The sequence below is a fragment of the Haemorhous mexicanus genome, chromosome 16, assembly GCF_027477595.1.
Source record: "Haemorhous mexicanus isolate bHaeMex1 chromosome 16, bHaeMex1.pri, whole genome shotgun sequence".
NCBI classification, from domain to species: domain Eukaryota; kingdom Metazoa; phylum Chordata; class Aves; order Passeriformes; family Fringillidae; genus Haemorhous; species Haemorhous mexicanus.
This window is the reverse complement of record NC_082356.1, coordinates 14,442,858-14,466,578: the sequence shown is the minus strand read 5'-3', so window position 1 is coordinate 14,466,578 and position 23,721 is coordinate 14,442,858. Positions and strand designations below refer to the sequence as shown.

Sequence of the window (23,721 nt, the reverse complement as noted above, 5' to 3'; positions counted from 1 at the left end):
TTGCTGGGGCTGCACATGGGGACCTGTTCATGGAGAAAAGTACAGTGAAGTGTTAGAGGAGATACATGTACCAAAATCAAAGCCATTTCCATTACCCCCTCCTGTGTAACACAGATGGACATGCTTTGTTGTTCAAGTGTTCTTGCGTTTTTTAGAGGTCCCCCATCTTCGCTGGTGTTCTTGGATATTAGAAACCCTCAGCATTTCTGGGAGAACAGAGCAAGTTCTGTGAGGCAAAGTGATGAGCAGGGATTTGAGGAGATGGTCTGTCATTCTGACCTGTTCAAAGTTTTTCTATATTTTATCCTTTGTCAGGTGGAGGCTGATCACCTTCCCATTCTTCACATAAAATGCCACCAGGTACTGCTGAGAGCAGATGGATCCACCACAGCCCAGCTCCACATTTGTAGCCAAGGACTCACTTTGATCATTTCACCAACCCCACAGCATTTTCAGTGTCACAACACCTCTGCCTTTTCCTATCAATCTTATAACTCAGAGATGCTCTAGGACAGGTTTGCACCGTGGATTGAAGCTCCCAGCTTGGACTGAAATCTCAGGGAGACTTCCAAGTGCCCTAATGATGGCATTGGATTGAGGGAGATGCAGCTCCTTCCCTGGCTGCACTGACAGCATTGCCCAGAGCCAGGCACTGGGGACAGCGTCACCCTGAGCCAGCTGTGCCCCCTGCCAGAGCCCTCAGGGCTGGGCAGCTGCTCCCAGCCCTGTGCTCTGCAGAGGGAACTGGGCCTGGGGCTGCAGAGCTGCCTCACGGCTCTGCTGCAGCTCTGCCTGCACAGGAGGGGCTGCACACCTTGGAGCCCTGGCCCTGAGGGCAGAGGCTTGGCTGGGAGCACAGGAGGGAGGGGGCTTGTTCAGAGGGAGGGGCTGCACTGCAGGGGCTCCTGTGGAGATCCCTAAATTCTCCCTGCCACAGCATTTCTGGGCTTTGTTTTCTCCCACTGCCTGATCTCTCTGCTTCCTGAAGATTTTCCTCCTGCAGGTGTTTCCCTGTGCCTGATCTCTCTGTGCCAGCACTCACAGACCCCAAATCTCTGTGCACACTCCTTGGCCCTACAGAACCCTGCCTGTTTGCATGGCAATGGATGGGGGCAGGTTCTGTTTGCAGCTTGGAGAAAGGACAGCTCAGACTGAGCCTGATGGGTCCAGCAAAGGTGATGCTGGTGCTGTCCAAGGGCAGAGTGGCTGAAAGCACATTAGGGATCTCCTGTGAACCTATGGATCACTAAAAGTAACAGTTCAGATCTCTCAGCCTGTTGTCAAAATTCATCATTATTACTTCCTAATGAACCTTTAATATTTATCCCTTCTCCCTGCAATTCCCTAATATTATGAAAATGAATATAAAGCCTTACAAAATTTCCTCTTTTTTATCAAAATCCTTGTCTTGGAAATATTCTATGACTGTCCAGAACCCCTCAGCATGTCAGAGCTTCATGAGCATTTCACCTCCCCTGCACCAGAAATACCCAGAGTTGCACTCACAGGGTCTGTAGGCATTGGGATGTTCTAGCTTTAGGAGATCACTGCAGGAGCTGCAGCTGCATTGTCCTGTAGCCAAGGGCTGGCAGGGATTGTGCCCCAGGCACTTCTCAGCACCTTCCCAGCCCTGACTGATTGAAGCTCTCTGTGCCTCTGTGCTGTGCCCAGGGTGGCTGCAGGCAGTGCCCCAGCCCTGCTGGGCTGGGAGAAGAGCTGCTCATCAAGAGAAATGTGCTTTTGAAGCTCTGCTTGGTTACCAGGAGCTGCCTCTGTGCCAGGAGCCCAGCCCAGCTCAGCAGCACAGACACAGCACAAGGACTTGAATGACTCTCTGGGGCTTTGTGCTCAGGCCCTGAACATCAGTCCCTGAGAGGGAGCTGAAGAAACCTCTCAGGAACTCCAAGTCAGAATCCAACTCCAAAGGTTCTTGGACTTTTAATGGGTCCCACTGAGGGACACAACTGAGAAAGTGTCCCCAGGCCCCAGGCAGAGCAGAAAACTGCAGGCACTGATGACAGGTGGGGACAAAGAGAAGCCAAGTCTTGGTGCCCTGGGGCACAGCAGGGTCTGTGCCACCAAGGGCTGGGAGGAGACACCTTGTCCTGAGGCACTGGGACCTCCTGGCACAGCCCCAGCCAGGCTGGGCACTGTCAGCCCCTTGTCCTGCCCTCAGCATCCCCCCCCAGCCCACATCCCAGTGGCCTCAAGGATCTGCTGGAAGGAGTCCCTGGGGAGCCTTGCTCAGCAATGGCCCTGGGGGCTCCTGAATGCTCCCAGGGACTGCAGGGTTTTCAAAGGACTTTGGGTTTGGCTTTTGCCTTGGAGTCTCTGAGAGGTTTGTGCAATCATGGCCTCCAATTATCTGCTGTAATTAGTCCCTGGAGAGGCTTTGTCAGTAACAACACTCATTGGGGCTCATTAATACTTAGGGTACTTCAGTTTTTTAGGCTACTTGGTAGATGCAGACTCTATATGAAAGATTGTGCAGTCATAGCCTGCAATTATCTGCTTTAATTAGTCCCTTGAGAGCTTTGTATTGACACTCAGTGGGGCTCATTAATGCTTTGAGATACTCAGGGTTTTTAAAGTACTTTGGAGTTTCTTTTCCATTCTGAATTTTTGAGAGGTTTTTTGTGGAATCCTGGCCTCCAATTTTCTACTCCAAGGAGTCCATCAGGAGCCTGTGTTGGGGATGGATCTCAGTGGGACCCATTCATGCCTGGAGACACCTTGTGGTTTTCTTCTGACTTGGATTCCTAGAAAGGTTTTTGCAATCTTCTCTCAGGCCCTGAGATTCAAGGTCTCAGCTTCAAATGCACCACAGGGCTCATAAGGATCAAGCAAGTCCTGACAAATCATGGCTCTGCCTTGATTTCCCACTGCTCTAGTGCAGTTCATCAGAAAGGTTTCCTTTTACAGTTATGGAGAAATAGTGCAAAGAGCTTCTAGGAAACGTATTCCTATCTTAAAGGGTGTCATGTATTGCTGTTCTTATTATACAAGAGGTGATTGCATGCAGTATTCTGTGATTGATATTGATCCAGGGCTGTTCAGAAGGAGGTCTGGCCAGGTCAGTGAAGTTGTACCTTGGAGCTCACCCTGTGTGGACAACCTTGCCCCACATTCCCCAACCCCACGTGAGAAATGATTTTTACTTTCAAAAATTTAAATGGTTTATTAAGATCTTATCAAAATACAACAGAAGACTGAAAAAAGAAAAGAACACAGCACCAGGACCAAAGCATTCAGTCACCATGTGCTGAATGGAAAACAAAATGGATGTTCTGTCTTTTATACCTCTAGCCTCTCCCAAAGTCTTGTCAATCGAGTCCTTCTTCGGTGTCCACTGGTGGAGATCCCTTTCTTACACCTTGATTGGAGGTCAGGTGCTGCCATAGTAAAAAGCCAGCCCTCCCAAATGCCCCAACCACTGAGGCCATCCCGTGAGAACAATGCAAGGGGGAGGGAAAGGATAACTCTACATCTACAGAACTAATCTTAACATATATTTAATATTCACCCCTGATTGTGAGAGTCAACCATAGGATTACTCATCTATAACAAACGCCCCTTTTCTTTTTCAATATTTTTTTTCTTGAAAAATTAGGTAAAAAACTTGGTCTCTCTTGAATGATTCATACCAGCATCTGTTGATGTGGGCAAGGACAGTGGGAACAGGAGAAAAAAATCTCAGGTTTTCCTTGGACACACTTATTTGGAATGGACAAAAAGGCCATCACAGAGGTCCAGTATGGCTTTGACTCCCACCTACCATGCCTATGTGGCTGCTACCCATAGTCAGTGTATCTTAGGGGTGAGTACAGAGCCCAACTGGTCCGGCCCTCCAGTCCCTGTTGAATTAAAAGATAACTGAGGAATGTCAGAGGTCTGGTCTGGCCTTTTGTCCCTACCTTACCATGCCTACGGGGTTGCTACCCACAGCAGGGCTATGGAGCCTTCTTGGTAGCAAACAAAGGGGCCAACCCGGTCTTGCCCTCCTCCCTTTGTCCTATTTTCTTAAAGAAGCTGTCCCATTACCTTTTACAGTCCCTTGTGTACTTCCCCTCAACAGGTGCTGGTAATTCTCACCCATTAAAACAGAAGACAGTTCTCGAGTTGGTTGGTGGAAGCTTGACTCTACTTTTTGGGCATCTTGGTGTTTCTCTGGTTGTCTTTCAGTCTCTGCTTGAGAGTCAATCTCGTTTCACCCAGCCTGCATGTTTTAGTCCACTCTTTGGGTTCTTCTCCTGGGCCTTTGGCTCTGTTGGCATGAGTCCATCCCCGCTCTGCAGTTCGCACGGCCGATTCGGTGGTGAGCAGTACCTGAAAGGGACCTTCCCACTGAGGAGTTGGAGGCTGATCTCTCCATGATTTAATCATCACCCAATCCCCAGGATTAATATTATGGATTCTGAAATCCAGGGTGGCAGTCTGAGGAATTGCCCCTTTATGTCTTAGCCCTTCTAAGGTTTGTGCTATAGACATAACTTATTTCTTGGCATTGGCTTCCCCTTCCTCAGAGGTGGCAACCCTCTGGGGTGAGGTCAGAAAGGGCAACCCAAACATCATTTCATAGGGTGACATCCCCAGATCTGACTGGGGTTGGTTCCTGCTTCTTAATAAGGCCAACGTGAGACATTTTATCCATGACATTGGAGTTTCAATCATCAGCTGAACGAGAGCACTTTTAAGAGATTGAATCATCCTTACAACATGACTGGAACTCTGTGGATGCCATGGAGTGTTTACTCCCAGGGCCTAAACAACTTTCTGCAATATCTTAGATGTGAATGAGTTCCCCGGTCTGAATCAATCCTGTTTGCTATCCCATATCAGGGAATGATTGATTCTAGAAGTGTTTTACTAACAACATTGGCATTGGCTTTCTACCCAAGGAGTCACATGATCTACTATCATTGGCAAAAACTTCCACCATTGTACCTGGAGAAGCTTGGTAAAGTTGACTTGGATGTTTTGAAAGGACCTTAAGGCTAGTTTTTACCCTCCTCTGAATGTTTTCCTCATGATTTCCTTAATCACCTGTTGACATATCACATGCCATTCAGTTACTTGTTTAGTTATACCGAAAGTTCCTATGCAGCCCCAATCCCTTAGAAATTGATCACTTAGCACTTGTGTACCCCAATGTGTTGTTCCATGTACGCCTTCTAGCATTTTCTTATTCAACACTTGCCTCCCATCTGCTAATCTCCACTTCCCTTCGTTACCTTTCCTGGCTCCTATTTTAAGCAGTTCTTCTGTCGCTATCGAACACGAAAGAACGAGACGCACACCGCTGGCTCCAAGGTGAAGGGCAAAAGAGGAAGTTTATTTTCTGACTCCAACATTTATAGTTTTCCAAAGGTGACAGTGGATTGGAGGGTGACCGTGCCACCTCTCCAATGTCACTGGTCAAACCAACAGTCCAACAAGTCTCTCTTCCTCCGTAAAGGAATGCAAAACAATGTGTTATCTCCAGACAGTGTGCGATAAAGTTCTCCACAAGGAGGTAAAAATCAGAAGGCTCAGAAAATCCTAGAAAATCATGGCGACATTCTTCCTCTTCTGTCCCACTGAATACGGGGACTTCTTGCATTTCTCTCATGAGGCTTAATGCTATCATTAATTTTTCTGCCCTTGATTCAGTTGCATTCTTAGCATCTAAATCTCCTAATTTGTCCCTTTGTGCTTCATGAGCCACCCCTTTTTGATGTCCTTTAACATACACCACTGCTATTTCTGGCAGTTGTAACATTTTTAATAACTCTTAAAAGGTTTTTTGTAAATCAGTCCCTTTCCCTTTGAATTTAATAGCCCCCTCCCTTCCCAAATTTTTCCAAAGGTATGCATTCCTCCAAAAGTGTATTTTCAGTCTGTATATATGGTTCCCTTTTTCTGTGCTAATATTTCCAGCACTCACTTTAGGGCATATAGCTCACACGCTATGGCTGACCAGTTGGAAGGTAACTTTCTCTTTTCTGTGGCTACCAACCCTTCATGCACTAGAGCATACCCGATACCCTGTGCCCCTTTATTACTTGTGAAGATCCATTGATGTACAATTGTTTCCCACCTTGGAGTGGTTGATCTGTTAGATCCTCTCTTACTTCAGTTTGATAGTTTATAACCTCTAGGCAATTTTGTATTAGTTCCTCACCTGGTTCTCCATACAAGAACTAGGCAGGGTTGAGTTGGTTACTCACGATTAGCTCTAAATCACTATTTATTAAGATGGCTTTATAGTTTAGCACTTGGGAATCACTGAGCCATTTCTCAGCCTTTTGGCTATTTCTAACTGAGTGAGGGGTGTATACTTTCAATTTTCCCCCAAGGTTAATTTTTTGCTTTCCTCTACAAGTACGGCAGTTGCTGCCACTGTCTGAATGCAGGTTGGCCACCCCTGGCTGACAGGGCCTAGGAATTTTGATAAATAGGCCACTGGTTTCCTGGATCCTCCTCAGTCTTAGCACTCCATATGCTACCCCTCTTTCTACATATACAAACAGATAAAAAGCTTTGTCTAAGGCAGGAAGACTCAGTGCTGGTGCACTGACTAATCTTTGCTTTAAAACTTCAAACTTTTGTTCATCACCTTTTTCCAATGTAATCTCTTCTTCAACTAACTTTTCATAGAGGAACTTGATGTCCTGCGTGTCTCCTTCAATCCATAGCCTACAATATCCCAACAGGCCTAAAAGCCTCCTGACTTCCCTCTTAGTTTTTGGCCGTGGGAGTGAGACTATCCCCATACTGCTCTCAGGGTTCAGGTTCAGCCACCAGCTCCCTTGACCAATCACATCTCCTAGGTATTTTACTTCCCATTCTATAAATTGGAGTTTCTTTTTAGATGCACGAAGTCCTTGGTCCCACAGAAAATTTAGCAACACTATGGTGGATTCCCAAACTTCTTTTTCTTCCTGTCCTGAGAAAAGCAAATTATTTACATATTGGATGAGCTTTATCTCAGATTTCATGGAGAAGAGTTGTAGTCCTTCTCCTAGGGCTTGACCAAAGAAATTTGGGGATTCGGAAAACCCTTGGGGTAACCCAGTCCACCGAAGCTGTTGCTTCTTCCTGGAATCAGGGTCCTCCCAATCAAGGGCAAATATATCCCACTTTTCTCTGCCAGTGGGCACACCCAAAAAGCATCTTTTAGGTCTATCACACTGAACCACTGGGATGTTTCTCAGTAGCATATAGGGATTAGGCACAACTGGGTATGGATTCACTGTTCTTTGTTCACTTCTCTCAAATCTTGGACAAGCCTGCAAGTCCCATCTGACTTCTTTACTGGTAATACGGGTGTATTATGGGGGGACATACATGGTTCTAAGGTCCTGTCCTCAAGTAGGTCCTGGATCACCGGCCGTAGTCCTCATCTCCCCTCCAGAGAGAGTGGATATTGTCGTACCCAAACTGGATGGTTTTCATTAACTATCTTTATTACTAAAGGTTTGATGTTTAATTTACCTCAGTTTTTTAGTTTTGGTCACATAATCTCATGAATTTTTTCCTTATTTTCTTCCCTTAACTGGAGAAGCTTAAGTACCATTTTTTCTTTCTCTGGGAGCTCTACAATGTCAAACTGCACCTGTCAATCCCATCCTAATAAATTTCACCTTGCATCTGGAACTAACAGAATATCCCCAGTTCCTATTTTATTTGCTCCTTCAAACATTTATGGGAATTAAAACTGAGGCTTTGAACCTTTCCCCTTGACTTGGTTTGAAAAGACCCGTGTCTGCTAATGAAGGCAGGAGCTGCCCCTGAAATGGAAAATGTAAAACCCCTCCCTCAGAATTGTTATAATTTTGAAATTGAGGGGGCTCTCAGGTACAGATATGGGAGCAGGAATAACAGTTCTTTATTAGGGAAGAAAATAAAAATAAAAGAAACAATGCAGTAATACAAAACAACACTGACAGAGTCAGACTATGACCTGACACCCTGTGGGTCAGGGTGTTGGTAGCAGTGCAATTTAAATGGTGGCTGCAGTCCTCCTGCAGTCTTCCTGCAGACAGATGTGGTTCTGTTGGAGCAGTGATCCTGTAGAAGGGTGTAGTCTTCCTCTGAAGGTCCAGTGGTGGTATAGATGGGCCTTGTCTTCCTCTGGGAATCCAGTGGAAAAGGCTGCTGCTCCTCTGGGAATAAAGTGGAAACGCTGTTGGGGTGTCCCAAAATCTCAGATTCTATCCAGGTAGGACTGCTTGGCTCCTCCCTCTGGGTAGAGCATCTCACAATGGGATGATGTAACTGTTATCAGTCATGCAGTGATATTCATTAGCCCATTAACAGCAGATGTCTCCTCAGAGGGAGGATTGGTGTGGAAGAGATAAAGAAAAACTGCCCAATTTACAAAAGATAACTGTCCTACCTCTAAAAGATGGGAATAGAACACACATTACCTTGCAGTCTAGGACATTATCCACCCCTTATTCTAGTTCCATCTGCATCACAATGAAACCTTACACACAGAACTCAGTTCTTAAGACTAGGTTTCCCTGTGGTACACAACGGCTTTCTCCACCTTTCTACATTAACCACCAAGTGTAACCAGGTCCTTGAGCAAAACCAATCCCATGGATGGGTTTGTCTTTGCCTGAGGTGGGAGTAATCCAAACAGTCTTTCCTAAAATACCTTTCATGTGTACAACAGGGACTTTATCTCCATCCACTGTGTGCAAGGGTTCAGACTGGGCAGGACCAGCTTGATTGATGGACCCTCAGGTGTTGACCATCCAGGTGGCTTTTGCTGAGTTCATTTCCCAATTTCCAAAAGTTCTTCTCCCAAGTGCCTTCAGGGCAGTCCTAAGCAGTCCATTGCACCATTCAACTTTCCCTGCAGCTGGTGCATGATAGGGGATATGATATATCCATTCAATACCATGTTCCCTGGCCCAGGTGTTTATAAGTCCATTCTTGAAATGAGTCCCGTTGTCCGACTCAATTCTCTCAGGGGTGCTATGTCTTCACAGGACTTGCTTTTCAAGGCCCAGGATGGTTTTCCGGGCAGTGGCATGAGGCACAGGGTAGGTCTCCAACCACCCAGTGGTGGCTTCCACCATGGTCAGCACGTAGCACTTGCCTTGGCATGTCTGGGGCAGTGTGATGTAGTCGATCTGCCAGGCCTCCCCATACTTGTACTTGGACCACCACCCACCATACCATAGGGGCTTCACCCGCTGGGCCTGTTTATGGCAGCACACGTCTCACAGTCATGGATAACCTGAGAAATACTGTCCATGGTTAGATCCACCCCTCAGTCTCGTGCCCACCTCTAGGTGCATCTCTGCTGTTATGACCTGAGGCATCATGGGCCCATCGAGCTATGAACAGCTCCCCCTTGTGTTGCCAATCTAGGTCTATCTTGGACACCTCTATTTTTGCTGCCTGCTCTCCCTGTTTATTGTTTTGGTGTTGCTCATTAGCCCGACCCTTGGGGACATGGACATCTACATGGTGGACTTTCACAGGTAGCTTCTCCAACCAAGTGGCAATGTCTTTCCATTCATCAGCAGCCCAGATTGGTTTTCCCCTACGCTGCCAATTGGCCAATTTCCACCTCTCTAGCCGTCCCCACAGAGCATTGGCTGCCATCCATGAATCGGTGTAAAGGTAGAGCTTTGGCCATTTCTCTCTCTCAGCAATGTCCAGGGCCAGCTGAACAGCTTTGAGTTCAGCAAGTTGGCTTGATCCACCTTCTCCTTCGGTAGCTTGTGCAACCTGTCCTGTGGGGCTCCATACGGCTGCTTTCCACTTCCAGTTCATCCCTACGATGCGACAGGAACTGTCTGTGAAAAGAGCATAGCGTGTTTCCTCTGGGGACAGTTGGTTGTATGGTGGAGCTTCTTCAGCATGTGTCACTGGTTCTTGTTCCTCTTCATCAGTGAGATCAAAGTTTTCACCTTCCAGCCAGTATGTAACTATCTCCTAAATCCCAGGGGTGATTCAGGTTTCCAATATGGGCATGCTGTGTGATCAGAGCAATCCATTTACTCCATGTAGCATCAGTGGCGTGGTGGGTAGTGGGAACCTTTCTCTTAAACATCCAGCCCAGCACTGGTAGTCGGGGTGCCTGGAGGAGTTGTGTTCTGTGCCAATCACCTCTGATGCAGCTTGAACTCCTTCACAGGCAGCCAAGATTTCTTTCTCTGTGGGACTGTAGTTGGCTTTGGACCTTCTGCAGCTTTGACTCTAAAATCCCAGTGGTCGGCCTTGAGCCTCCCCAGGCACCTTCTGCCAAAGGCTCCAGGACAAACCATTGTTCCCAGCTGAAGAGTAGAGCACGTGCTTCACCTCTGGTCCCGTCCTGACTGGGCCAAGGGCTACTGCATGAGCGATCTCCTGTTTGATCTGGGCAAAAGCTTGTTGCTATTCAGGGCCTCAGTGGAACTCGTTCTTCTTGCGGGTGACCAGGTAAAGAGGGCTCATGATCTGACTGTACTCGAGAATGTGCATTCTCCAAAAGCCTATGGCACCCAGGAAAGCTTGTCTTTCCTTCTTGCTAGTTGGTGGAGACATTGTGGTGATCTTGCTGATGACCTCAATGGGAATCTGACGCCGTCTGTCTTGCCACTTCACTCCCAGAAACTGGATCTCTTGGGAAGGGTCTCTTGACTTTGCTCTTCTTGATGGCGCAACTGGCTTCTAGCAGAATCTGGATGATTTTCTTTCCTTTCTTAAATACTTCTACTGCTGTGTTCCCCCACACAATGATGTCATCAATGTATTGCAGATGTTCTGGAGCCTCACCCTTTTCCAGTGCAGTCTGGAGCAGTCTATGGCAGATGGTGGGGCTGCGCTTCCATCCCTGGGGCAGTTGGTTCCAGGTGTACTGCACGCCCCTCCAAGGGAAGGCACACTGAGGCCTGCATTCTGCTGCCAGAAGAATGGAAAAAAAACACATTGGAAATGTAAATAGTGGCGTACCACTTTGCTGCCTTGGACTCCAGCTCATACTGGAGTTCCAGCATGTCCGGCACAGCAGCACTCAGTGGTGGAGTCACTTCATTCAAGGCACGATAGTCCACAGTCAATCTCCATTCTCTGTCAGACTTGTGCACAGGCCTGATGGGACTGTTGAAAAGTGAGTGGGTTTTGCTGACCACCCCGTGGCTCTCCAGCTCACGAAACATTTTGTGGATGGGGATCACAGCATCTCGATTCATCCGATACTGCTGGCGGTGCACTGTTGAGGTGGCCATTGGCACTTGTTGCTTTTCCACCTTCAGGAGTTCTAGTGCGGATGGATTTTCTGACAGTCCAGGCAAAGTGTTCAACTGCTTAATGTTTTCTGCCTCTACAGCAGCTATGCCAAAAGCCCCCATGAGTCTCTTTGGGTCATTGTAATAGCCATTCCAGAGAAAGTCTATGCCCAGAACACACGGGGCCTCTGGGCCAGTCACAATAGGATGTTTCTTTCACTCTTTCCCAGTCAGGCTCACCTCAGCTTCCAACAGGGTCAATTGCTGTGATCCCCCCGTCACCCTGGCAATGGAAACAGGTTCTGCCCCCACATATCCCGATGGTATCAGGGTACACTGCGCACCAGTATCTAAAGCATCGTATTTTTGTGGTTCTGATGTGCCAGGCCATCGGATCCACATCATCCAGAAGATCGGTTTTCCCATGCCTCTCCTTGGCTAGAGGCAGGGCCCCTCTAACCCTGGGTATTATTTCTTTCTTGGGCATAGATGGTAGAGGTTCCTTCAAGGGGATGTGACAGATCATACTCAGCAGCTCAGTCATGGGAGGCTGAGGCTACCTTCACTTTACTGGAGTTCCCTTGATTAGTGTTTCCCTCCTTGAGTTCACACACCCGTGCTGCCAGGACAGAAGTAGGTTTTCCATCCCTCCTTCCCATGTCTGCCCCATGATTCCGCAGAAAGAACCACAGGTCAGCCCGTGGGGGGTACCCTCTCTCTCTGGCTGGGGAACGTTGGGCTCTGACTATAGGGCCTGTGACTCACACTGCTGCAATGTGGGAACTGTTCCTCCTCATCTCCTCCTTCATCTCCACTCTGAGTTCTTGAACCATGGCAGAGACATGAGCCTGCATCAGGCCATTGATCATACTCTCATAATTTCTAAGCTTGATGGCAACAGAGCCCACTGTCTCTCGCTTGGTATTGGCATTAATTGTTGCAATGAAGGTGATGTATTGAGATGGCCCCAGATTTGCCAGACTCCACAGCATTTGCCCTGTGCACCTGACCTTGTCGGGGTCATTATCATGTTGTCCATCCCTCCCAAAGAGTACCTCCAATACTGCCACTTCTCCCAGCTGTTGGATCCATTCCTCAAGAGTCCTCCAGCACATTCTATGGTGGTGCTCCTGCATTCTCCCCCTGTGGACAAACCTCTCTCTGACACTTACTAAAAGTCACTCCCAGAGAGAAAGGGACCCTGCCTCTCTTACAAAGATCTGTTTTTTTGCTGAATCCTGGGTCAAGGGTCCCAAATTCCTTGCCTCACCACCATCCAGCTGGATGCCTGTACCCATAAAGTCCCAGACCTGAAGTAGCCAGGGTGTATATGCCCCACGTCCGTGTCATAAAATGTCTTTGTGCAGATTACAGACATTTGTACTTCAGGGACTTGCAACCTCTGGCTCTCCTATGGGTTGTGAGGGCCTCCCCTATCTGGGTGCTCTGGTTTCATCTTAGATCTTGTTTCTACAGGGGTGTCTGCTGCTGGATGTGGCTGCCTCTGCAGATCATCTGGAACCTGGACAGTTGTAACATCTGTGGGTTCCACTGCTGCACTATTAGACTCTCACTCTTCAAGGCAGAGGGAGGGCTTCTCACCAGCTGGGGAAGTGTATTCCTTCAGCATCTGGCCCATCTCACACATCTCCTTCACCAGACCCCCGACCCAATCTGGGTAGTTCACATCTGGGGTGGGCTGTGGGGTAGGGTGAGGCTCTGGGGCAGCAGCATCCCTAGGCTCTGGTGCAGTGTCAGGTTCTGGGGTAGGTGTCAGCGTGGTTATCCAGGTTAATCTTCCCTTCTCTATAAATGCTAAATGGAACAGGCCTTTCAGCAACCCCAACCACTGTATGGTATCTTTAGCATTTAGAGTGGATCTGAACCCTTCAAAAACTGGTGGGGCAGACCCAAAGAGATGGTTAAAGGGTTGGGAGAAGATTTCCTCCAGTGTCATTTCCTTACAGCAGGTACCATTATTGAAGTAACCCCAAAAACAAAGAGTTAGTGTGTGCTAGCTGTGAATCCATGTGCCTGCTTTCCAAAGGAAGTCAAAAATCCATTAATTCCTCACCTTATTCACCCATTAAAAAACCTGGATAACAGGCACAGTAGCCTTGGTTATAGGACCCATGTTTAGATAAGGGCCTGCAAAGGGGACAAATACAGCCATGATCACGTGCCACCCAAACCAGGGCAAGCTGGACCACATGGTGTTGCTTAACGAGGTTTCTATAGCCAGACACCAAAAATTAGATTATTCAGGATCTGTTATTCCCTCTTTGTTTCTGTGCCCTTGAGCCTCACATTGGGCGCCAAAATCTGTCTTGGTTTGGAAAGACAGGTGCCTGCTAAAGAAGGCAGGAGCCTCCCCTGAAATGGAGAATGCAAATCCTCCCCACCCCTCTGAATTGCTATAAATTTCAAATTAAGGGGCTCTCAGGCAAAAAATATGGGAGCAGGGAATAACAATTCTTTAATAGCAAAGGAAATGAAAAGATAAAATAAACAATACAATAAACTAAAACAACACTGACAGAGTCAGAACAACACAACCTGACAACCTGTAGGTCAGGGCATTGGTCACAGGCCAATTGGAAGTGTGGCTGCAGTCCTCCTGGAGTGCCAGGTGTGGTTCTGTTGGAGAAGGGGTCCTGTAGAGAAAGGTGTCGCCTTCCTCTGATGATCCAGGGGAAGGGAGCAGCTGTTCCTCTGGGAAATGCAGTGGAGAAAGCCGTGCTAGTGTTCCAGAATCTCCACATTATATCGGGGTAGAATGCTGGCTCTTCCCTGTGGGTGGAGCATCTCACAATGGGATGCTGTAGTTCTTATCAGTCATGCAGTGACATTCAATAGCCTGTTATCAGCAGATGTCTCCCTGGTTGTGGAACAGATAAAGAAAATTGCTCACTTAACAGAAGACAACTCCCATACAGCTGGTAAATTGAATAAAATTTGCTTGACAATCCAGGACAGGACCTTAGAACCATGTATGTCCCCCCATAACACACCCATATTACCAGTAAAGAAGTCAGATGGGACTTACAGACTTGTTCAACATTTAAGAGAAATAAACAAAAGAACAGTGAATCGGTACACAGTAATGCCTACCCCTATACACTACTGAGTAACATCCCCCCATCACACCGGTGGTTCAGTGTGATAGACCTAAAAGATGTTTTTGGGTGAGACCACCGGCAGAGAAAAGCAGGGATATATTTACTTTTGAATGGGAAGACCCCGATTCCAGGAGGAAGCAACAGCTTTGGTGGACTAGGTTACTCCAAGGGTTTTCCGAATCCCCAAACCTGTTTGGTCAAACCCTAGGAGACTGCAACTCTTCTCCATTAAACCTGAGATAAAGCTCATCCAATATGTAAATTATTTGCTTCTCTCAGGGCACGAAGAAAAAGAAGTTTGGGAATCCACCACAGTGTTGTAAATTTTCTGGGGGACCAAGGACGTCGGGTATCAAAAGGGAAACTCCAATTTGTAGAGCAGGAGGTAAAATGCCTAGGACATGTGAATTGTGAAGGGAGCTGGTGGCTGAACCCTGAGAGAATTATGGGGATAGTCTCACTCCAGCCGCCAAAAACTAAGAGGGAAGTCAGAAGGTTTTTAGGCCTGTTGGAGTATTGTAGGCTATGGATTGAAGGATACATGCAGGACATCAAGTTCCTGCATGAAAAGTTAGTTGAAGAAGAGATTAGGTGGGAAAAAGGTGATGAACAAAGGTTTGAGGCTTTAAAGCAAAGATTAGTCAGTGCACCAGCACGGAGTCTTCCTGCCTTAGACAAACCCTTCTATCTGTTTGTGGATATAGAAAAAGGGGTAGCAAATGGAGTGTTAGCCCAAGACGGAGGAAGATCCAGGAAACCGGTGGCCTATTTATCAAAATTACTAGACCCTGTCAGCTGGGGATGGCCAACCTGCATTCAGGCAGTGGCAGCAACTGCTGTACTTGAAAGTGGCGCCCTGGAAAATGCTAAGATAAACTCTGAAATGTTAAGCCTTGTGTTTTACCTGCGTAAGTAGTATAATTGCTAGCTGAAATGACTGTTTAGTGATTAAAATAATTATTGTAAAATCATAAGAAGAACAATGAGAAACTGTACGTTCCTAGTCTAAGGTGGCCATCCTTGGCTGAAGTCTATGTATACTATAGAACAATGTAAGTTTAATAATTAACATGCAAGTTATATAACGATAGAATATAAAAGCATATCCATCCCGAACCTATGTCAGAGTCAGATTTGGGTCTTTAGCCCTGACACCCAGAGCTCTTCAATGAAAGCACCTGCATATATTCATTTCTCGTGATTATGTGATCCTGAACGCTAACATACTCATAGATGAAAGCAAGAAAGTAACCTTTGGGGGAAAATTGAAAGTATACACGCCTCACTCAGTTAGAAATATCCTAAGCTAAAAGGCTGAGAAATGGCTCACTGATTCCTGAGTGCTAAAGCATGAAGCCAGCTTCATAGAGAATGGTTTAGCGCGAATTGTGAATAACCAACTCAACCCTGCCCGGTTTTTATATGGAGAACCAGGTGAGGAACTAATACAAAATTGCCTAGAGGTTATAGACTATCAAACTAAAGTAAGAGAGGACCTAACAGATCAACCACTCCAAGGTGGGAAACGATTGTAAATCGATGGATCTTCACAGGTAATAAAGGAGCACAGGGTATCGGGGTACGCTGTAGTGGATGAAGGGTTGGTAGCCACAGAAAAGAGAAAGTTACCTTCCAACTGGTCAGCCATAGCGTGTGAATTGTATGCCCTAAAAGGAGCTCTGGAAATATTAGCACAGAAAAGGGGAACAATATATACAGACTGGAAAGACACTTTTATAGTAGTGCGTACCTCTGGAAAAATTTGAGAAGAGAGTGGGCTATTCAATTCAAAGGGAAAGGGACTGATTCACAAAAAATTTCTTTTAGAAGAGTTAGAAACCTTAAAATTACCAGAGGAAGTAGTAGTGGTGTATGTTAAAAGACATAAAAAGAGGGTGGCTAAGGAGGCGCAACAGAACAATTTAGCTGATTTAGAGGTTAAAAATGCAACTGAATCAGAGACAGAAAACCTAACAATAGTACTAACCCCCATGAGAGAAATGCAAAAAGTCCCCGTATTCAGTGGGACAGAAGAGGAAGAACTCCTTAAAATAGGAGCCAAGAAAGATAACAAAGGGAAGTGGAGATTGGCAGATGGGAGGCAAATGTTGAATAAACCCTATGCCAGGAAAATGCTAGAAGGCGTACATGGAACAGCACACTGGGGTACACAGGTGCTAAGTGATCAATTTCTAAGGGACTGAGGATGCATAGGAATTTTCAGAATAGCCAAGCAAGTAACTGAACAGTGTGTGAGATGTCAACAAGTTTATATGAAAATCATGAGGAAAACACCCCGAAGAGGAGGAGAGCTAGCCTTAAGTCTTTTTCAAAACTTTCAAGCAGACTTTACCAAGCTTCCCCAGGTACAACAGTGGAAACTTTTGCCAATGATAGTAGATCACATAACTCACTGGGTAGAGGTGGTACCCAATGTGAAAGCCAATGCCAATGTTGTGAGTAAAACACTTCTAGAATCAATCATTCCCAAATATGGGATGGCAAACAGGATTGATTCAGACCGAAGAAATCATTCACATAGAAGATATTGCAGAAAGTTGTTCAGACCCTGGGAGTAAAATGGGAATTACACACTCCATGGAATCCACAGAGTTCCAGTCATGTTGTAAGAATGATTCAAATTCTTAAAAGATCTCTAGTTAAGATAATGATTCCAAGCCAAATGTCATGGATAAAATGTCTCCCTTTGGCCTTATTAAGAATTAGGAACCAACCCCAGTCAGATCTGGGGGTGTCACCCTATGAAATGATGTTTGGGTTGCCTTTTCTGACCTCACCCCAGAGGGTTGCCACCTCTGAGGAAGGGGAAGCCAATGTCAAGAAATAAGTTATGTCTATAGCACAAACCTCAGAAGAACTAAGACATAAAGGGGCAATTCCTCAGACTGCCACCCTGGATTTCAGAATCCATAATATTAATCCTGGGGATTGGGTCATGATTAAGTCATGGAGAGATCAGCCTCTATCTCCTCAGTGGGAAGGTCCCTTTCAGGTACTGCTCACCACAGAATCGGACGTGCGAACTGCAGAGTGGGGATGGACTCATGGCAACAAAGTCAAAGGCCCAGTAGAAGAACCCAAAGAGTGGACTGTAACATCCAGGCTGGGTGAAACAAGATTGACTCTCAAGCAGAGACTGAAAGACAACCAGAGAAACAGCAGGAAGCCCAAAAAGTAGAGTCAAGCTTCCATCAACCAGCTCGAGAACTCTCTTCCTGTTTTCATGGGTGAGAATTACCAGCACCTTTTGAGGGGAAGTACACAAGGGACTGTAAAAGGTAATGGGACAGCTTCTTCAAGAAAATAGGACAAAGGGAGGAGGGTAAGACCAGGTTGGTCCCTTTGTTTGCTACCAAGAAGGCTCCATAGCCCTGCTGTGGGTAGCAATCCTGTAGGCATGGTAAGGTAGGGACAAAAGGCCAGACCAGACCTCTGACATTCCTCAGCTGTCTTTTAATTCAACAGGGACTGGAGGGCAGGACTGAGTTGGGCTCTGTGCTCACCCCTAAGATACACTGACTATGGGTAGCCGCCACATAGGCATGGTAGATGGGAGTCAAAGCCATACTGGACCTCTGTGATGCCCTTTTGTCCATTCCAAATAAGTGTGTCCAAGGAAAACCTGAGATTTTTTTCTCCTGTTCCCACTGCCCTTGCCCACATCAACAAATGTTGGTATGACTCATTCAAGAGAGAGAGACTAAGTTTTTTACCTAATTTTTCAAGAAAAAAAAGATTGAAAAAGAAAAGGGGGGTTTGTTATAGATGAGTAATCCTATGGTTGACTCTCACAATTAAGGGGTGAATATTAAATTTATGTTAAGAGAAGTTCTGTAGATGTAGAGTTATCCTTTCCCTCCCCCTTGCATTGTTCTCACGGGATGGCCTCAGTAGTCGGGGCATTTGGGAGGGTTGGCTTGTTACTAAGGCAGCACCTGACCTCCAATCAAGGTGTAAGAAAGTGATCTCCACCAGTGGACAGAGAAGAAGGAGTCGATTGAAAAGACTTTGGGAGGGGCTAGAGGTATAAAAGACAGAACATCCATTTTGTTTTCCATTCAGCACATGGTGACTGAATGCCTTGGTCCTGGTGCTGTGTTCTTTTCTTTTTTCAGTCTTCTGTTGTATTTTGATAAGATCTTAATAAACCATGTAAAATTTTGAAAGTAAAAATTGTTTCTCACATGGGGCAAGGGAATGTGGGGCAAGGCTGTCTACACTGGGTCAGCTCTCAAGGTAAACCTTCTCTGACCTGGCCAGACCTCCTGAGCAGCCCTGGATCAATATCAATCACAGAATGCTGCATGCAATCACCTCTTGTATAATAAGAACAGCAATACAAGACACCCTTTAAGATAGGAATACGTTTCCTAGAAGCTCTTTGAACTATTTCTCCATAACTGTAAAAGGAAAACTTTCTGATGAACTGCACTAGAGCAGTGGGAAATCAAGGCAGAGCCATGGTTTGTCAGGACTTGCTTGATCCTAATGAGACCTGTGGTGCATTTGAAGCTGAGACCTTGAATATCAGGGCCTGAGAGGAGATTGCAAAAACCTTTCTAGGAATCAAAGTCAGAAGAAAACCACAAGGTGTCTCCAGGCATGAATGGGTCCCACTGAGGTCCATCCCCAACAAAGGCTCCTCATGGACTCCTTGGAGGAGAAAACTGGAGGCCAGGATTCCACAAAAAACCTCTCAAAAATTCAGAATGGAAAAGAAACTCCAAAGTACTTTAAAAACCTTGAGTATCTCAAAGCATTAATGAGCCCCACTGAGTGTCAGTACAAAGCTCTCAAGGGACTAATTAAAGCAGATAATTGCAGGCTATGACTGCACAATCTTTTAAATAGAGTCTGTATCAAGATGGAAACACCAAGTAGCTTAAAAAACTGAAGTACCCTAAGTATTAATGAGCCCCACAGAGTGTTGTTACTGACAAAGCCTCTCCGGGGACTAATTACAGCAGATAATTGGAGGCCATGATTGCACAAACCTCTCAGAGACTCCAAGGCAAAAGCCAAATCCAAAGTCCTTTGAAAAACCTGCAGTCCCTGGGAGCATGAAGGAGCCCCCAGGGCCATTCCTGAGCAAGGCTCCCCAGGGACTCCTTCCAGCAGATCCTTGAGGCCACTGGGATGTGGGCTAGGGGGGGATGCTGAGGGCAGGACAAGGGGCTGACAGTGCCCAGCCTGGCTGGGGCTGTGCCAGGAGGCCCCAGTGCCTCAGGACAAGGTGTCTCCTCCCAGCCCTTGGTGGCACAGACCCTGCTGTGCCCCAGGGCACCAAGACTTGGCTTCTCTTTGTCCCCACCTGTCATCACTGCCTCCAGTTCTCTGCTCTGCTTGGGGCCTGGGGACACTTTCTCAGTGGTGTCCCTCAGTGGGACCCATTAAAAGTCCAAGAAACTTTGGAGTGTGATTCTGACTTGGAGTTCTGGAGAGGTTTCTTCAGCTCCCTCTCAGGGACTGATGTTCAGGGCCTGAGCACAAAGCCCCAGAGGGTCATTAAAGTCCTTGTGCTGTGTCTGTGCTGCTGAGCTGGGCTGGGCTCCTGGCACAAAGGCAGCTCCTGGTAACCAAGAAGAGCTTCAAAAGCACATTTCTCTTGATGAGGAGCTTTTCTCCCAGCCCAGCAGGGCTGGGGCACTGCCTGCAGCCACCCTGGGCACAGCACAGAGGCACAGAGAGCTTCAATCAGTCAGGGCTGGGAAGGTGCTGAGAAGTGCCTGGGGCACAATCCCTGCCAGCCCTTGGCACAGGAACCTCTGGCTGCAGGACAATGCAGCTGCAGCTCCTGGAGCCATCTCCTAAAGCTGGAACATCCCAATGCCTACAGACCCTGTGAGTACAATTCTGGGTATTTATAGTGCGGGGGAGGTGAAATGCTCATGAAGCTCTGATATGCTGAGGGATTCTTATCAGTTATAGAGTGCTACTAAAAGAAGGATTTTGATAAAAATGAGGACATTTCCAAAGACTAGCTATTCAGTTTCCTATTATTTGAGAATGGCAGGGAGGGGAGGATAAATATTAATGATTGATAATTAATTAATATTATTAATTTTGACAAGTGCCTAAGACATCTAAACTTTTAGTGATCCCTAAGTTCACAGGAGATCCCTAATGTGTATTCAACCACTCTGCCCATGGACAGCACTAGCATCACCTTTGCTGGAGCCCATTGGCTCAGTCTGAGCTGCCCTTTCTCCAAGCTGCAAACAGAACCTGCCCCCAGCCAGTGCCCTGCAAGCAGACATATTTCTGTAGAGCCAAGGAGATTGCACAGAGATTTGGGGTCTGTGAGTGCTGGCACAGAGAGATCAGGCACAGGGAAACACCTGCAGGAGGTAAATCTTCAGGAAACAGAGAGAGGATCAGGCAATGAGAGAAAACCCAACTCAGAAATGCTGTGGCAGGGAGAGATCAGAGATCTCCACAGGAGCCCCTGTAGTGCAGCCCCTCCCTCTGAACAAGCCCCCTCCCTCCTGTGCCCCAGCCAAGCCTCTGCCCTCAGGGCTGGGGCTCCAAGGAGTGCAGCCCCTCCTGTGCAGGCAGAGCTGAAGCAGAGCCGTGGGGCAGCTCTGCAGCCCCGGGCCCAGTTCCCTCTGCAGGGCACTGGGCTGGGAGCAGCTGCCCGGCCCTGGGGGCTCTGGCAGGGGGCACAGCTGGCTCAGGGTGACGCTGTCCCCAGTGCCTGGCTCTGGGCAATGCTGCCAGTGCAGCCAGGGAAGGAGCTGCATCTCCCTCAATCCAATGACATCATAAGGACACTTGGAAGTCTCCTTGAGATTTCAGTCCAAGCCGGGAGCTTCAGTCCAGGGTACAAATCTATCCTAGGTCATCTCTGAGTTATAAGATTGATAGGGAAAGGCAGAGGTGTTGTGACAGTGAAAATGCTGTGGGGTTGGTGAAATGAGCAATGTGAGTCCTTGGCTACAAATGTGGAGCTGGGCTGTGGTGGATCCATCTGCTCTCAGCAGTACCTGGTGGTATTTTAGGGGAAGTCGGGGAAGGTGATCACCCTCCACCTGAGAGAGGTTAAAGCCCAGAGAAACTCTGAACAGGTCAGAATGACAGACCATCTCCACTCACCACTTGGCCTCACAGAACTCACTCTGTTTCCCTGAAGGCAGGAAATGATGAGGGTTTCTGATACCCAAGAAACCCAGGGAAGCTATAAGGGGAGCTTAAAATAAAAACCTCAGAACTCTTAAACACAGAAGCACGTCTGTGTGTGTTACAGAGGAGAGTCTATGGGAAATGGCTTTGATTTTGGTTACAGGTATCTCCCCTAACTCTTCATTGTCCTTTTTCTGTAAACAGGTCCCCATGTGCAGCCCCAGCAAATGTCCAACAGCAGCTCCATCAGGCACTTCCTCCTGCTGGCATTGGCAGACACGCGGCAGCTGCAGTTCCTGCACTTCTGCCTCTTGCTGGCCATCTCCCTGGCTGCCCTCCTGGGCAACGGCCTCATCATCAGCGCCGTAGCCTGCGGCCACCACCTGCACACGCCCATGCTCTTCTTCCTGCTCAACCTGGCCCTCACTGACCTGGGCTCCATCTGCACCACTGTCCCCAAAGCCATGCACAATTCCCTCTGGGACACCAGGACCATCTCCTACTCAGGATGTGCTGCACAGCTCTTTTTTTTCGTTTTTTTTTTTTCAGTAGAGTTTTTCCTCCTGACCATCATGTGCTACGACCGCTACGTGTCCATCTGCAAACCCCTGCACTACGGGACCCTCCTGGGCAGCAGAGCTTGTGCCCACATGGCAGCAGCTGCCTGGGCCAGTGTCTTTCTCTATTCACTGCTGCACACAGCCAATACATTTTCCCTGCCCCTGTGCCATGGCAATGCCCTGGGTGAGTTCTTTTGTGAAATCCCACAGATCCTCAAACTCTCCTGCTCACACTCCAACACCAGGGAACTTTGGCTTCTTGCTGTTAGTGTCTGTTTAGGACTCGGTTGTTTTGTGTTCATTGTTTTCTCCTATGTGCAGATCTTCAGGGCTGTGCTGAGGATCCCCTCTGAGCAGGGACGGCACAAAGCCTTTTCCACCTGCCTCCCTCACCTGGCTGTGGTCTCAATGTTAGTTAGCACTGCCATATTTGCCCACCTGAAGCCCCCACCTATCTCCTCCCCATCCCTGGATCTGGCCCTGTCAGTTCTGTACTCGGTGGTGCCTCCAGCCCTGAACCCCCTCATCTACAGCCTGAGGAACCAGGAGCTCAAGGCTGCAGTGTGGACACTGATGACTGGATGGTTTTGGAAACATTAAACTGCTGGCCAGTTTCTGCAAATCACTTGTAATAAAAGTAATCTTTTATATTTCTTGTTGGTTTCATTTTGGAGGTTCTTTTTATGTGTTTTACCTTTAATATTGTCCACAAAAAAATGTCATAATTTGTGCCATTTCTCATTTTGTTTCTTTCCACCTTCCCTGTGGACACAGGCTGTGTCAATGAGGGGAGGCGCTCTCCGTAGCTTTAAAGGAAATAAAGGATTTCCCAGCAAAGTTTTCTGCAGAGATGCCCTTTTGTTCCCTTCTCTGGAGCTGCAGCAGCAATGTCTGTGTGCAGAGCTGGGGGCAGGTCAGTGCTGGCCCAGCAGCTGTGCCCAGCAGCAGCAGCACTTGGTGTTGCCAGTGCTGCTCCCGTGGCCCTGCCCCGCTGCCCTGGTGGCCCTGGTGTTGCTGTAGGGCCTGAGTGCTCTCAGGGCCAGGCACAGTCCTGGGGGTGGCAGTGCCAGTGCTGCAGCAGGGACAGGCCATGGGCACTGCTGGGGCAGCGCTGACGCCTCAGGCCAGGCCCTGGGGGCTCCAGGCTCCTTGCCCAGGCTCTCTCAAGAACACACCCAGGCCAATGCTGAGCACAGAAAACCCCCGTGAGCAGCCCCAGGGTGGCCGTGGGCAGGCTGGGGGCAAACAGCATGGCTGGGGCTCTGCAAGGGCCATGGGGGAGATGGGAAGGAGCAGCAGAGCAGGGGCTGATCCATCCCCAGTGCGCTGGACAGCCCAGGGCAGTGTCCCAGAGTGTCCTCATGGAGCTGCCAACAACATCCCCCCTCTGCAGCCCTGGCCTCTCCCCCAGCTCACACAGGTGCCCCATCCTTGCAGGCACAGACACAGCAGCACTGGCTCAGGAGCCCCTGTTTGCATTGCACAGAGCAGGGGGAGCACCCCCATGGTGTTGGTGTGGGGACATCAACCTGAGGGAGCACAAATGCCATCAGCCCCTGGGGCCAGCAAGGGCTAGGGGACACCAGGAAAACCACTCATCTTTGTCCTGGCCTCTGCAGTCAGGCAGAAAGTTTGTTCCCATCAGCTGGGAGTTTCCTGTCCCACTGCAGATGCTGTTGCTCAGAGCCAGGACTG

At 47.8% G+C, this 23,721-nt stretch overlaps 1 protein-coding gene across 1 annotated transcript; it reads left to right on the top strand.

Annotated features, from left to right (window-relative positions):
- Positions 1–21,693: 21,693 nt before the first annotated feature.
- LOC132334770 (olfactory receptor 14C36-like) lies at positions 21,694–22,676 on the top strand. The gene has a single exon (XM_059860884.1). The coding sequence runs from the start codon at positions 21,694–21,696 to the stop codon at positions 22,624–22,626; it is 933 nt and encodes a 310-aa protein (XP_059716867.1). The 3' UTR covers positions 22,627–22,676.
- Positions 22,677–23,721: the final 1,045 nt, after the last annotated feature.

Excerpts from the sequence above, each read along its gene's own strand:
- LOC132334770 (XM_059860884.1), top strand. The coding sequence starts at position 21,694 with ATGTCCAACAGCAGCTCCATCAGGCACTTCCTCCTGCTGGCATTGGCA.